The sequence below is a fragment of the Vulpes lagopus genome, chromosome 1, assembly GCF_018345385.1.
Source record: "Vulpes lagopus strain Blue_001 chromosome 1, ASM1834538v1, whole genome shotgun sequence".
Classification (NCBI taxonomy): Eukaryota; Metazoa; Chordata; class Mammalia; order Carnivora; family Canidae; genus Vulpes; species Vulpes lagopus.
In genome coordinates this window covers 181599568-181616207 of record NC_054824.1, presented here as the reverse complement: position 1 = coordinate 181616207, position 16640 = coordinate 181599568, and the positions used below count along the sequence as shown (strand labels likewise).

General features: G+C 34.3%; 1 protein-coding gene across 8 annotated transcripts in view; it reads right to left on the bottom strand.

Annotated features, from left to right (window-relative positions):
• Positions 1-16640, bottom strand: part of NEK7 (NIMA related kinase 7) — a 156813-nt gene that overhangs the window by 31353 nt on the left and 108820 nt on the right. For all 8 annotated transcript variants that reach the window (XM_041758511.1, XM_041758519.1, XM_041758480.1 and 5 more), the window contains 2 exons: positions 8757-8865; positions 7758-7865 (listed from right to left, as the gene is read on the bottom strand). In XM_041758511.1, the coding sequence (XP_041614445.1) occupies positions 7758-7865; positions 8757-8865 (217 nt within the window). The remainder of the gene's footprint in view (positions 1-7757; positions 7866-8756; positions 8866-16640) is intronic.

Sequence of the window (16640 nt, the reverse complement as noted above, 5' to 3'; positions counted from 1 at the left end):
TCTTTTGTAATGTAAATGAACTCTGGCTTGTTCACTAATTGATATGACTCTAATCTAGGTAACCACGATTATCTTAATATTGAATTAGAGACATACAATGGAGACATACAACAAGAAACCATTCAGGTGCTACATGGCACTTGATCCATATTTGAAGCTTGATAAGGAATAGTTATTATATATTTTTAAAATTCACCAAAATAAGGATCCTATCACAAGTACATCCAGCAGGGATTAACTACAGATTTACTGATCAAGAGAAAAGTCCCAAGGGATCAACACTCTGGCGAACCTCATGAGTTATTCTGATTTTAAAAATAATTTCTCTGAAAGAAAAATAATCCTAGTCCCAATCCTAATAATAACCTCTGTTCGGGATTTCCTTTTAGAATGACAAAAATTCCCTAAGGCGATCTATGGGTACTTCTTCACTCACCACTATCACACATTCCCATTGAGAGAATTAATTATGCATTAATTATGTTGCAACAATAAATATATCACAAGAAGAGATATGGAGAGAAAGAATAGAAAACAACCAATAGAAAAAAAATAAACCAGGTAAGTTTTGCTTTAGCTCATGGCCATGGACAATGCTCACATTTATTATTTCTGGTTTTCCTCTTAACACATGGAAGAGTTATGCTCCTCCACTTCCTTGAGATAGGTAAGGCCATGGGACTTGTTTTGGACAGTAAAACACGAAGGGGCATAATATGCGGTACAAAGAAGCAGAATGGGTTTACGAGCCAGTAAGAGATCATCCATGTTCTTTTACTCTCATGAGATCACAAAAACTTGCGTTGAGATGAAGATGACCCAAGACTGAAGCTGCCTGAAATGCCAAGTCGCCGCATGGAGAGAGGGCAGCTCCGCTAGAGAGCCACGAGAGGCCCACAGTGAGGAGTCAGAACAGCTTTAGGGCCAAGCAGCTGAGACCTTGGTATTGTTCCTTACTCCACACTTACTGATACACTCAAATTCATCCTTTGCTGTGTGGCCTATGCCCATCCATCATTTATTTAATCAGTATTTATTATCTATTATGTGCAATACCAACTTCTAGTGTTTGGAACACATCAGGAAACCAAAAATACAAAGATTCCTTTCTTGGTGAAGGTTAAATTTTAGCTGGAGGAGAGAGACAAAAAATACAAAGCATAACAAATAAATTATACGGCGTACTGGAACAGAAGTCCTAATGAGAAAAGAAAAATTATACCAAGTAAGGCTCAGGAGTTCTAGGGATGGTAGAGGCAAGTGGAGGTCAGGTCAGTATTACAGGATCTCAGTTTCCTACTTTATAACAGCCACTCCAGCTAGTTAGAGAACACGAGGAACAGAGGAGAAAATGTACCTTAAAACTACTTGTAAATTGGACAATGCTACACACACATTCATTCTTACTGCTGTTGCTATCTCGTAGCAGTAGAGGATTCCCCTGGGTCATTGGTATAGAAATAAGGATAGTATGATATGATTTTACTAAAAATCATATATTCAGAATAGAAAAAAAATTATTCTGTGTATTTTTAAGTATTGAAAGGTAAAGATACTTGACCCCTTACCAAGTTGCCTCTGGGTCAGAACATCTGCTGAAGAGAGACTTAGAGTAGGTCAAGAAAGAAGTATAACAAAAGTGTATTTTGTCTTTGGTGACATGAAGAAAAGTACACCCTGACTGCCATGTTTCTACTTCACAGGTGTTGGTACAATTATAGTTTTCAGTTTAGAAGAGCCACTTCCTTAGAAATATCAGCCAAAGTTGCCGGTAGACAGAATGGCTATGAACAAAGAGCCCAGTATCCTAGAGGTCTATTTCCTGTTTACTTCTGAATCTTAGAGCATCAAGAGCAAGCAAGTCCAGGAGAGGGGGCAAACTCTGCTCTCATATGTGGGTTCCCTGGCAATATACAGAGCAGAATAAGGTATCTGCAGATGGAAATAAACACAACAGATAAGAAAACATTAATAGAGCAGGAGAATATGGCCCAAGGTGAAAAAACGAACTGTTGTGTTGGGACTATAAGCCAACAACAGTAGGAAGCCACAGACCCACTCATTCTCTTCTAGCCACAGTCCATTTCCCTCTCTGTGCCTTAGTTTCTCTGACTCTAGAATGGGAATAATCCACACCCACAACTCACATATCTCAGTAAGGATCTTAGGGAATGGAATGACTTGCAAGTGGTACAGAGCCACCATGCATGCGGGTGGTGGGTAGGCACTCCAGAAACACAGAGAACACTGTCAATGACTAATTCATGTTTGATCAACTGACCTAATAACCAAGCAGCAAGTCAGGAGAATGTCTAAAAGTAGGTAGAAAAATGAGACAGATTTGTCTCATTTAAGTAAATGTCTTTAAGTAAATGGAACAGCATGAAAACATTGTAGGGGCACCGGGTGGCACAGTCAGTTAAGCATCTGCCTTCGGCAAGGGCACAATCTCGGGGTCCTCGGATGGAGCCCACATCGGGTCTCTGCTCAGTGGGGAGCCTGCTTCCCCCTCTCCCTCTGCCCCACCAACCCCCACTTGTGCTTGCTGTCTCTCTAAATAAGTAAGTAAGTAAATAAATAAATAAATAAATAAATAAAATCTTTAAAAAGAGAGAGAAAGCATTGTAAACACAGACCACTGTTTTCCAATTGCAGGTCATTACCAATTAATGAGTTGTAAAATCAATTTAGTGGGTTGCAACTAGCATTATTTTCAGGAAGATAAAATAGAACAGACAATATCGTTGTAATGTAAAACACCGTTACATGAAATTTTTGTTTCAATTACACACGGTTATGTTCCTATGGGGTCACAATGTTGCTGGGGTCACTGTCAAGAAATTTGAAAGTCACTTATCTAGACTGTCAAGAAGTTTGAGTCAAGGGAGACAGATGTGTCCGCATTTAAATTTTAAGATATAGACATACATACAAGAGATTTTCTAACACCTGTACATTTATAAGGTTGACAATAAAAAAAAAAAAAAAAACCCTGGCAAGATTCACAGGGATATATATAATCCTGTAATTAGTCTCCCTAGCAACACCCTCTGTCCAAATCAATACAAAAGCACTAAATAAAGATCTGACTTAAGGTAAACTCAACAAAACAAAAGGAGGAGGGGAACAAACACAAAGGAAAGGTCTAGAGCATAGATTACAGACAGTGACCAACTTTCTAGTCCACGGCTGATGAGTTGATGTGGTGTCTCTGCTCAGTTCTGGGGAGCACATGGGAGGTGTTCAGAGACAAAGGAGGGCAACCACTGGGCACAGAAGAACCTGAACACAGCAGACCACACGGGGCAGGATGACCCAGAAGACGATGGCAGACTCAGGGCTGCAGCCTTCGCAGCACATCCGACTACAACCTCGCAGAAACTTGCCGCCACGTGTGGAGTAAGATGTGACCTTCTCCCACGCAGGGCCGAGGCCCTTCCCTCACCCCGCTCCAGCACGCTCTCGACAGCCAGAGCTGATCCCGCGTCTGCCCCCCGTGCACACTGCTCTTCGGGTGGCCTGAGACATGTTCCCCAGGTCCTGTGTGGCCGCTGCTTCCGCATCTTGATCTCGGTTCACACATCGCCTCCTCACAGAGGCCTTGTCTGACCAGGCCTAAAATAATTCTAAAATAATTCTCCTCCTAGTCACACTCTGTCACATGGCTGACAAATCAGGAAAAAAAAAAAAAAAAAAAAAACCCACCACCACCAACAACCCACAAAGACACAAGATGATTATCTGTTCCCTCTCACCACAAGATAAGATCAATGAATACCGACTGGTCATGTTTAGGCTTGTTCCTGGTCCCTGGAACAGCACATGCACAGAAAAGGTATTAAAACTGTCTTGTAAAGGATTCAAATTCAGGTATTTTAACAGAATAAAAAACAGTCCATGAATTTCTTCTCCTTCTCCCCTCTTTTTCTACATCTTCGCTGCCGCCACCGCCACCACCACCACAATCATGTTAACCTAAGCAACTTAACAGCACATCACAGTGAATGAAAACACTTTTACATTCACTGTATTATTATAGATAATTGTATTATTAGAGATTAGGGCACAACATAGAATAGTTATTATCCATATCTCTATTTTTATAAATAAATTTATAAACTGAAAAGTTAGAAAGCTAGTAAATGGTATGATCAAAGTCCTGAAGAAGAATGGACATGTAAATCCAGATGTGCTCCGTTTTCTCCAAAACATCATGCTATTTCTCACACTCAGAACAGAGCAAGAGGAAAAACACGGCTGGCACGTAATGAGGTGGGGATGTGCAGTCAACGGTAAGAATGGGAAGTTATCGAGGACATCAAACTCTAGAGAGGACGCTGCCAGCCTAGCTGAGGACTCAGCATAATATTCTTTAGGCAACAGGGAATCATCAGGAACTTGGGGGCAAGTGACATAATTAGATAATCTCTTTTAGGAAGATAACTCTGCTGGGATTATATATAGTTGATTTTTTTTTTTAATACTAGAAAGAAGGGAGAGTATTTTCCTAGTTTAAAGATGAAGTCATGATGGATTAAGGACAAGTGAATAGAGAAAGGGAGGTATTATGATTCAATGTACGTGGTGGGAGCAGGGAGGGAGTAAAAGAAAAACTGAAGGCCTCTGAGAAATTGTTTTTTTCGATTCTGAGGATTTGAACATAGTTCGAACATCCAGCAACATCAGATTTAGTATTTGTAATTTTTTGTCCTATTCTCTATATTGACATACTTTTAATTAAGGAAGATGCTTCTGAAAACACTACAAATGTGACCACCTGTACAACTTTATTTGCTACAGCACATGTGAGAGAACTGCAGATTTTATTCCAAGTTGATCAGTAATCATGAAATGAAATAATATAATAAGTGCTGTAAAATGAATACGGAATTGAAAAATTCAAAGGCTTGCTAATCTTTTAAGGATTGTTAAAAATACAACAATTTTGCCGGTGTGGATTCTTATTAATTAATCAAAATAAGGAAAAACATTACCCTTTACTTCATTTCTGAATAATACTACATATTTTGGAAAAAAGAAAATGTATAGCAAGATGTTTTAAAATCCTATTAATTTTTGCCTTTTTAAATTAAATTCCTAAAAACATCTTCTTTACAAAGTTAAATGAAATTGGGTCCTGGGATCAACCTCATTTTAAAGTAAACTATATGAACCACACATAGATCTCACTTATTTGTAGTTTCATTAAAATTTAGATCTCCTCTTGGGATAAATCATGCCCTGAGGATATTATCCTCAGTAAAATCAGAAAACAAATCAACACAGAAATCAATAATTTTATCATATTTTCTATAAGCAAAATAAGTTTGTATAGGTGCCACAGTTGCTTTTTGTAACTAACTCTTAGAAGTAATCTTTCAAATTTGCTCTTAAAAATAAAAATATATGACAATAACAAGTGAGGGTTATAATTTTTTTTAAAGTAACATAAGTCAACAAACATAGTCTGTGTCAGGATTTATACCCTTGTTATTAAATACATATTCTTTGTTAGCAGACAATTTTTTCTGATCCTTCTAAATAGGTTTTTTATTGGGTCCACCTACCCATCGTAGGTTAGATTTCAATCATTCATTCTCGATGTTCACTATACTTTGCTTAGTGAATTTTAGTTTCAGACCATCAAAATGTTCACTTTGCAGAGATGAACAAGCAGCAATAAAAGAAATTTTCTTATTTTAAGAATACTTTTTTCTTAAAATAATATGGGAAAAAGCCCTGGTGAAATTATTTTTCTACTGATTCATTCATCAAAGAAAGTGTCTCATTGATACTTCCTCACTGGCTGTACTACAGGTTGTGTTGTAGAATGTTTTGTAATTATGTGCATCCCCATTTATTTTATGTACACCCACATATATATTTACATATACACATAACACTACATGACCCTAAGTAAATGGATTTAGATAAAAACTGGTAATTAGGATTTCTTACATAATCTGGACTAACAAACGTATCACCTAAACTTGAAGATGCACATTTGTAAGCCCTGTTTAGGACTTTTTGTATGAGACAGTGGCAGGCAAGCTAAAGAAATTCCCTTCCAAAACTGTTAAGATCTGAGTTTCAGAAGCCAGATCCTCAGGGTCAGGCGACTATATATAGTACTTACACTCAGAGTGACAGTCTGCAAAGCAGCATTTTAAAAATATGTGTGTGTGTGTGTGTGTGTGTGTGTGTGTGTGTGTGTGAGCCTGAGTATGTGCAGGTATGTAGGTGTGTGCGCGCCCGTAAGGGTAACCGAGCATTTCTAAGTAAACAAATGACAGGATGCTGTTAAGACATTCAGGTGAGGAACATGTGAAAAGTGAAAATATGTTACTTTTACTAAGTGAGAAATGACACTGACATGGAATATCTATGTTTCCTTCTTACAAATGATATTATTTGCATTGTAAGAGCTGTAACTTTCAAATAAGGCCTGTGAAAGCGCTACCCAAATTTATGCATTTCTTAGAGAATTTCATACCAAATTTTCTTACAGAGAAAAATGTGTGATGCTCCAAAAAAATAAAATCTAAAGTGAAAGGGAACAAGACAGTATTACTCAACATCAGTTGAAAACTTATTTTCTTAAAGTACTTGACAAAATTAAAACTCTGTGAAAAGGGTATTATCTTTCTACCACTCTTTAATCCAGTATTTTTTCACTCAGCAAACAGTGATCGGGTACCTACTTACATGCCAGATACTGTTCTAGATGTAAAAAAAATAAATAAATAAATGACAGGTTCAAGGCCACATAGAGTCTTACTAACAAGGCTAGAAAAACTTTAAAAAAGTCTAGTCAACTAATTCAGATGCTCATTTCATTACTGTGCTATTTAGTGTAATTCACTTATCTTCATCAGGTCATTTTCAAGTTTTTAACTTCATATTTAAACACAATTTTATTAAAAAATTTAATAGTTTTCAATAAAGTTATGACATCAAAGATAGGGCACAAAGTCAACTTATTTTTATCTTAATTCTTATTTTATTCTCATTGTTACCATTTTATTTAAGTTTTATATTTACAAGAATGAAATGCAATTTGATCGGTTTTAAGAGAAGCTCTGTCACTCTGTTTAGGTTATTCGGCCCAAAAATTATTTCCTCCTAGTAATTTCTACGGTTTCTAAAGTAGATCACTTTCTTTCCATCGTTAATATTATTTTGTAATAGCTATAGTTTTATTTTAGATATGAGACACTGCTACATTATTAGTTCCAGAACGACTAAACTGCAGATATCTTCTATATAATCTAGGAGAGTATTTTCCTCACTAGTTATAGGCCGTCTTTAGGCTCTCCCCTCTACAGTAATCACAACTATATGTGTTATTTTCATAAAAAAAAAAAAAAAATTTACAAATTACTATCATATTTTTAAATAGTCAAGTGAGGTCTTCTTTCAGGATATAGTTTAATCATCATATTATCTGAATATTGTTAAATGGATAATGAAAAGAATGTTTCATGGCAATTGTTAAAACCAACTTTATTAGCATTTTTTTTTTTTTTTTTTTTTTTTACCAAATGTCTACCTGGGATCAAATTAACAGAAGTATCTGACTGTCATGTGAATGGACACATTATGTCCAATAGGGACCTACTCAGGATCTAATGATTTTAAAAATAGTTGTATTTAGAATGTAAGAGCTGGCATATAATTAGTACATCCCTTATGTTGTTTTCCACCCCACCACCCAACACACACACACGGTAACTGAATGAGATTATACTGTCTCTTACCTAAAGAATGTGCAGCTGTGGTTTTGGAGCTGAAAAACCGACCAAGCCCAAGATCTCCAAGTTTGACCACTCCAGTGGCTGTAATGAACACATTAGCCGGTTTTATATCTGTGAATAGATAAAGGAATCAGGTGAAAGATGATGTCAGCTTAGGCATTTTCAAGGGATTAAAATACTTTTCATGGCAGAATTTAAAATCTATCTTAAAAATGAAGGGAAGTCAGTTTGAATTTTGATCCAATTGCTTTATTTTGAATAATTTTGATATATCCTAATTATTTCTGAGTGCTCAGTCCTTTGACAGAGAAATAATCATCAATGCAGCATGATGAGATTGCTACTAATTTCCATTTAAGATGCATTTTCAAATAAACTTTTGTGAAATTCAAAGTACAAAATAAATTTATGCCTGCTTTATATCAATGTTAAATATCTTATTAAATATGAATTTATTGATAGGTTTACATAAGATAGAAAACCATAACTCTATTATGAACATAATTCTTTATTTAAGATGACCTTAGAAATCATAATTGCTTAAATAAACTGTACTGAAATTTTTCACACCCCAAAATCAGAGGATCAGTTCCTACGTGATGTAATCTTCACATGCTCTGCTCAACTATTTGATCGACATTCAAGAATACATTAAGAGCTAATGTTAAAAATTAAAAACCGAGGTGACCATAAGATACATTGCTCGTTTGAAGAAGAAATCTTCCTTATGCATATTCAACTGCTTTCCTGCGCTTTTTTATTTTTTAATTTACCAACATAATCAATAAGATGCTCAGAAGAGGCAAGAAGAACAATAACTAATTCTCACTTAAAACAAGTAGGGCTTTACTTAAAGGCTTTTCTTCCTAATAAATAATTTGGAAATAATTAGCGGAGAAAGCATGAAACTATGTCATGACTGGCAGGTATTTATTTTTAAATTGCCTAATAACCTGCATCATTTAAAACAACATTAGAAATTATTTGAGATTTTTAGCCTACCTCTATGCATGACTCGTCGAGAATGCATATGTTCCAATGCACTGCAGAGTTGAACAAAGTACTTCCAAACGGTCCTTTCAGGAATTAGCCTCTTTTGTTTCTTAAAATGCTTTTTAAAAAATTAAAAATAAGAATTATAGGAATTAAAATATCTTAAGACTAAATTCTGACATGCACAATGCCTTAAGTCAGAAAAACATCTACGTTTTTCTATCTTTTACCAACTAAAAAGCATATGATTCCCCACAGTGAGATGAATCCAAGAATCTTACCTGACATATTAGCTTAAATCTCTCACTATTATATCTAAAGTTAGCACAGGCCATATAAACGCTACATCTTTGTGATGTCCAATGTTTCAAAAAATTAACATCTATGTAAAGTAATTTCCTATCCTAAAAGGACAGTGTCAAATTTCATTTTAAGAAAACCCAGAATAAAATAGTCGGGAAACCTGAAGGTAATTATGTTCATTAAAAGACAATTCGTCTCCTGACAGAAGATTTTACTTATAGAATTCCTTTTAAATATTGAACCACCTTGGTGATTTGAAATATCAGTTAATTTATTAAAAATTAAATAAAGGAGATTTATGTAAAAAGTTTTCATGAATATTTCCACTGCACATTATAAGTCAAGCCTGCACTTTGGATGAAACTAAACTTCATGGAAGAAAAATATTATAGGAAGGTCCAGGCAAAAAGCTGAGCACCAACAAGGTGGTTGGGAAAGAGTGGGCCGTCATCCCTAAGACGGCAATCACCTAAACAACTACAAAACCAGACGCATACATTTATGCCCATTTTCCTATATTACGTTTGCTAGAATATACTTCCTTCAAGAACAAAGTGCTTAGTTTCCTGAAATTCATAAAGATTCATTACATAAAAATTATGTTTCTAAAACAAAAATGCAATTGGTTTCCTGTTTAACAATATTTAAAAATGGCCAACAGGAAATACTACGTTTAATCAAGTTTTTATGAAATTCTGTGATAATTTTAACTTTTTAAGTATACACAGAGTTGTTAACAGATATCAATATTTAAATGTGTACTGTAGTGCATTTTATCTGGGAACGTTTTTGGAAGTTCAATTGATTTGATTTGTTATTGAATATGGATAAACCGTAACTGAGATAACTCCAAAACAAGTTTCTCTGTCAATTTTTTACCCCTGTGACCAGTTGAGGGCAGGCTGAAAGGAAAAACACCACAGGGAAATTTGCTGATAACCCTAGTTTATACTTAGTGAAAGGTTATATCTACTGTCTCATATGTACTCAATATGCCAAAAGGATAAATCTTTAAGGGAAAGCTAGTAATTTTAGGTTAATGTTTACCATAGCATATACTATGGAAATGCACTTAGCTAAATTCAATGGCTATTAACACCAGTAGCAAAAAGCAAATAACAATTAGATGACCAGGTAATTAAAAAGGAGATCAGGGTTGTTACTAAAATGCTGAAAACCTCCCATATCATGTTTCAATATTAAGTATTTTTAATTGCAGATTGTGTCAACATCACATTCTAAGGGGCGATACTGCAAAATCAGTTCTATACACATAATTTTCTTTCAGATTTGGAATGAGTCCAAATAAAGCCTGTCTATGTGCTCTCCCTGATGCTGGATTAGCATATCAGAAGACTGTTTGATGTCAACAGGAAGATGGGGACCAGGTTTCTTTTCATTCAAAAATAAATATACTGCATCATATAAGCATCAAACCATGAAAGAAAAATTTTATGCTTTAATATAGATTCTGAAATCATAATTATAATTAACTTGGCAGCTTACTTTTATAGTCTCATTATTTAAAAAATAAACTATATATTTAGGAAAAGGCAGAATGAAAAAAACTGCCCTCAAAATGCACATTAGGGAAGATGTTAACAGACCAAGACAGTCTGATCATTTTCATGTTTTTATATTCTTTGAGACTGTCTCTTTGAACAACAAATTAAAGATGAAGACGATAAATTGACATCAAATTATAATGCTACCTGGACAGAATGACCTGGCAAAAAAAACATAAGTGTCCAAATTAGTAAAAGGTTTCTGAAGAATAATTTTATGAATCTGATTTGATCATAAAAGAAATGAGAGGCAGTTTCATTATGTCAATAGCATTTCACAATATATTTTATCTGTTTAACTCACATGCAATATTCTACCACTTCTTAAGTGTAGGTTTTTTTTTTGTTGTGGTTTTTTTTTTTTTTTTTTTTTTTTTTTTTAGAAAACCAATACTTATGATGAGAAAAGCCTGTCTGTTCTGATGGTGGCACTGTTGGCTATCTCTTAAACAGAGGATGAACAGAAAAAAAAAAAGCAATGAAAATCTGAATTCTTTTTACTACTGGTAAAATTTATATTAATATCACTGGGCAGAACTTCCATAATGCTGAAGTATTAAAAAAAAAAGAATCTTTTCTTGAAACTTATTCTAATATACACATATCTGTTAATTCTTTAGTCAAATAACATTATTCAAAAATCCTACTTCTAAAAACGACACTCTATGTAACTAGCTCTAGATTAGAAAAAAAATCTAATGCCAACATATAGAAATTAAAAATGTACATATATTTGTCATGAGGTAAGTTTTTAATAAAGCAAGAAATAATGTAGCCAAAATTTTTAAAGGTTAGTATCAATAAACATTATGGGAAAAAGAAGATTATACAATATGGCTCTTTACTATATTTGCGTTATGAAACAGAACTTCAAGTTTTTTTAACCTGAAAATAAAATGTATAAAAGTTTATGAACAGGCAGGTATTGGCACTCAGGTATATTTGATCACTTGGAATTAACTTTAATTAGTCTTCTCTTAAAAAACAGATTCATCTTCTCACTATGCAAAGCTTCAAATACTGTTTATTTTAAAAACCTCTTTACTATTTCCATCAACATCATTCAGGTAAACACTGAACATTATTCAAATTAAAGAAACATATATCAAAGAGCTAGTCAATGTACATATAAAACATCAGAATACATTATATTCTCAGTTACATGTAAAAAAATTACCAGCATTTCTCTTAGGTGAAATTCAGCACACCTGGTAAAATATATTTACACTGCCACTAAGTGACATATATGCATCTATATTAATATGAAAGAGGACAGCTAAAGCAAGCTGCTTCCATTTGAGGATGCGGGAAAATAGTCACAACTATTAAGAAAAAAAATCAAAAAAAAAAAAAAAGAAAAGAAAAAAAATCATCTAACATTCTCCTCCAAGGTAAATACCCAAGATGCAATCCAATTAAATAGTGGACATTTAATATATATAGGGATCATTTTTTGGACTGAACTGGATCACGTGGCTCTCCTGTACTCTAGACCATCACTCTAAATGGAACATATACATTACTTGTTTCTAAGTTTTACAATTCTAGCCTTTCTCCTCAAGACATTTTGGGAAATGCTTCAGTGATATGACCTATAATAAACTTATCCACAGAGAAAAAACAAAATTGTATTGTTTTATTTAAAAAAATTAATTTCCATGGTATCAAGATAGTTAAGTCCATGGTTCAGTCTGTTATTCTTTTTTTTTTTTTTTTCAGTCTGTTATTCTTTAAAGAAAGAAGTTTCAGAAAAAATATCTAGAACTGGCTGGCTTCATAAGTGTGCAACCTACACATTCATGCAGGTCACTGTACTTAGTTTAATGCTCTGTTGTTGCCATCTTGAAACTCTTAACAATTTGACAATGAAGGACCCACAATTATGTAGCTGGTTCTGGAAATAATATACACAGAATCTTTTAGAAATGTACTGCTGTAGTTAAAACAAAAACAAAAACAAAAAGCAACAAATGTGACCCTGGGTATGTAAGGCATTCCTGCAGAAGATCAGGAAAAAAGATAATGTGATAATGAGAAATAATGAAGTAATAAGAGAACTAGAATTACAAGCATCAGCTCCATCTCTTCCAAGTTATCTAAGAAGAAGAAGGAAATAGTTTTATGTCAAATATAAGGATGTATTGCCTGCTTAGGAATGTTCTCAGATGTTTAATGTGCCCCTAACATAATCTATTATTATCTCACTTTTTATAAAGACCTAATTATGAGCCATGACATAACTGGTTATGCTACCTTGAGCAAGCCTCTTACCCTCAGCAGGCTTCAATTTCCTCTCTATACTGAACAGAGAGCTTGGAGATCAGTTTTTTGGTCCCCAGTGTCTCTAAAATATTATCTATGGTTTTATGACCTCGGGTACAAATACAACTTAAATAAATAAATGCCTGCTTGGCACATTTTCACATGTAAAAATAATGCTACTTTACTGGTATGTCCCATCCTTTAAGTCTCCAGTTAATAAAAACAAAGCAAACAATAATAATAGTAACAGTAATACCTCAGAGATCCCCATAGGTCCAGTTAATACTACAAATGATCTTCACATGAGTTGACAGGTAGTTAGAGAAACTTGCAATAGGTCAAACATTTACCATCAGAAGGGATGTTATGTTCCCAAACATATCTTTGTAATTATAATGCATTTTCATAAGACTACATTTTGCAGTGGTTATTTTAAAGAAACTCGATGCACAGCGACTGTGTGACGGAAAGGATAGGATGCTTCTGAGAGCAAAACTGAGAGTTCTAAGTGAGATATGTATTATATATTAATCTTTCTGCAGAAACATCTTTCCTCTGTAGGTGTAAGGAGGTCTCAACAGACTAAAGTGCACAAATACTTGCTCTACACAATTTTGAAAATTACATAAATATGTAAAATAGTTAAAATTAGAATTTTGGTACCTAATACTAACTTGCAGCATGTGAATATTTTCACTCTTGGCATTCTGAATAAAATTCAGCAATCTGAAGTCACTCTAGACGGTGTGAAGTGGAATGGTATTGGCAGCCATGAGACCACTGAAAACACTTATCACTGGCATATGAGTTTATCTACTTTGATAAAATATTTCCCATGCAAGCTCCACTATCTTTTTCCTTTCATGTAATGTCAGAAAATCCACGAAGTATTCAGCTGTTTCTAGGTTATAATTTAATAGAACATCAATATAGTCTATTCATTGCCCCCCTACTAAAATTGTATGGATTTTTAAGGAAGCTGAAATAGGTTTCATCCAAAGATAGGAAACGTGAAACAGGTAAAGATTTTTCTCTGAGCAATTAAGCCTTGGGAAAAACAACAACCTTCTATTTAGCAAACAAGAAAAATAACCTCCTTAACGTCAAAATGTTTTTGCCCCAAAGAAGGTGCTTTCTGGACATTAGCATATTGATATTGAGAAAACTTAGGACATTTTTTAAAAAGTCCATAAGAAATATATGAATGCATCAGATTTACCACACAGAATAATCCCTGCATTGCTGTCACATGAATAGTTTTTAAGAGAAGCTTCCACATAACTAAAATTAATAAAGAAGACACTTGGAAACCTTTAAGATGTTTTCTTTGCTGCAACAGAGTACTAGAGATACAAAGAGTGAGACAAATGAAGCAGAAAGTTAATCTTTAGTGACACAAGGTCACAAAGATAAACGGAAACATTCGCCTCTTTAATACATTCTTCTGGTTCTGTTTTACCAGACATTGGTAAGATAGTTAGAAAGATATTTCACTATCCTTAATGGACAAGGGAAACAGAGCAGAACAATAACAAGACAGTTAAATTCTCTTGGTAGAATCCATTTAGAAAAAAAAAAAAAAACAAAAAGGACAGGAATCTGCATCTCTTCTCCACTTAATTGTTTATTAAGTGGTACTATTGCATGTGATGTTACTTGATTTTTAAAAGGCAGCTTTAGATCAGTATTACCTACAAATGTAAACAGCAAGACATTCTTTGAAAATTAACTTCAATTTTCCTGAGTAAATAGAGTTGAAAAGTTATATATTGCCTTTTAGTTATGCTCACAGAATTATAAAATGGTAATTAGGATATATGATTTTTAACTTACTAAAACTCCTAAGTTCTATACTACTTTGCTATCAAACTACTCAAGTATCAAAGAAAACCCAGGTGATATTTTATCAGTAACATTACTTTTATACAAATAATTCTGTATGACACATAAACACATATATGCCATATATAGACATAAATCTATATGATTGTTCATGCATGAGGAGGTAGCTATGTATTATATACAAATGTATATAATATTCAATTTCATATGGATTTTTTTCAGATAGTCCCACTGACTGTAACCATAAACCTCCAAATAAATCTAAGGTCATATATGATATAATATAGACGATAATCTTACACAAAAGACTCCGAGAGAAACAGGCCACATTTGGAATCACTGGCAATTCTCATAGTTGTCTGGCTTGGACTATATGTTTTATGCCAGATGCTGAAATGGAAATGATAGGCGTCCTGGTAAACTATAAATCAGAGTTATCCAAGATAGATGATACTACTAGGAAGATTTTATTGCTTAAAGGATTCAAAGGTCAAAAGTATAAGAGACATTTCAAAGTGATTCTATTTCCAGCCCAGCCTCTAAATTTGGATAAGTACAAATAAAAACGTGTCTGAAATTGTAAAAAAAACAACTACACCAAGAAGGTGAACGAGATTTATACGTTCTAATATTTGGAGATAATAATTATCTCTGAAACATTGTTAATATTTTAGCTAATTTATCAAAGCTTGTGGTATGCAGAATTCTAAGACAAACTTCACCCTTCAAAACTCCCAAGTTCTGGTATATAATTCCCCTCCCCTTGTGTGTAAGTTGCATTGCAAATATGATGAATCATCATTCCTCTATCATGTGGTCTTATACTGCAGGAAGGATTCTGCTGATGTAATTAAGGCGCCAAACACAGCTGCTTTTGAGTTAAACAAAAACATTATCCTGGGTAGGCCTTGCCTAACCCAGTAAGCCTTCAAAAAAGTTAGAGATTCAAAGCGAGAGACACTCCACTGCTAGCCTCAAGGGAACAAACTGCCAGGTTATGGAGAGGGCCTTGTGGCCACGAACAAGAGACCTCAAGAAGGAAGGATGGCCCCCAGCTGATAACCACAAAGACAGTAGGGACTTTAGCCATGTAACTGCAAGGAACTGAATTCTTCTACCAACCAGTGAAGTGGGAGGAAACCCTTATCCCCAGATGAAATCACAGCTCCAGCTGGCACCTTGATTTCCATCTTCAAAGACCTCAAGCAGAAAACCCACTAACTGGTTTGTGAACTACTGACCCATAGAAACTGTGAGATAATAAATTTGTATTGTTTTAAGTTGCTAACTTTGTGATAATTAGCAATAAAAGAATAATACAAAGTGACTTTCTAAACCAGGATAAATCAATATATAAAAATAACTTTACATGTGCATGCAGGAAAAGAATCTTAAGGCTTCTACCAAATTTAAAGGGAATGCCATACCAGTGGTAACAATGCAGAAAATACAAGTTGCATATCCAGGAAGACAGCATATATCTAAATATATTAAGAAAAGATATCCTACATCAGGAACAAGACAGAGATGCCCACTCTCACCACTCCTATTCAACATTGTAGAAGTCCTTGCCACAGCAATCAGACAAGAGAAAAAAAATAAAAATATCAGAACTGGAAAGGAAGAAGTAAAACTGTCTTTATTTGCAGATGACATGATTTTAAATATAGAGAAAATCTTAAAGATTCAGCCAAGAAACTGTTAGTTGTAATCAATGAATTCAGTAAACAAAATGCATTAAAATCAGTGGGGTGGGGATGAATGGGTGACGGGCACTGAGGGGGGCACTTGAGGGGATGAGCACTGGGTGTTATTCCGTATGTTGGTAAATTGAACACCAATAAAAAATAAATTTATTATAAAAAAATCAGTAACGTTTCTATATACTAACAATAAGCTACCTGAAAACAAAATAAAATGA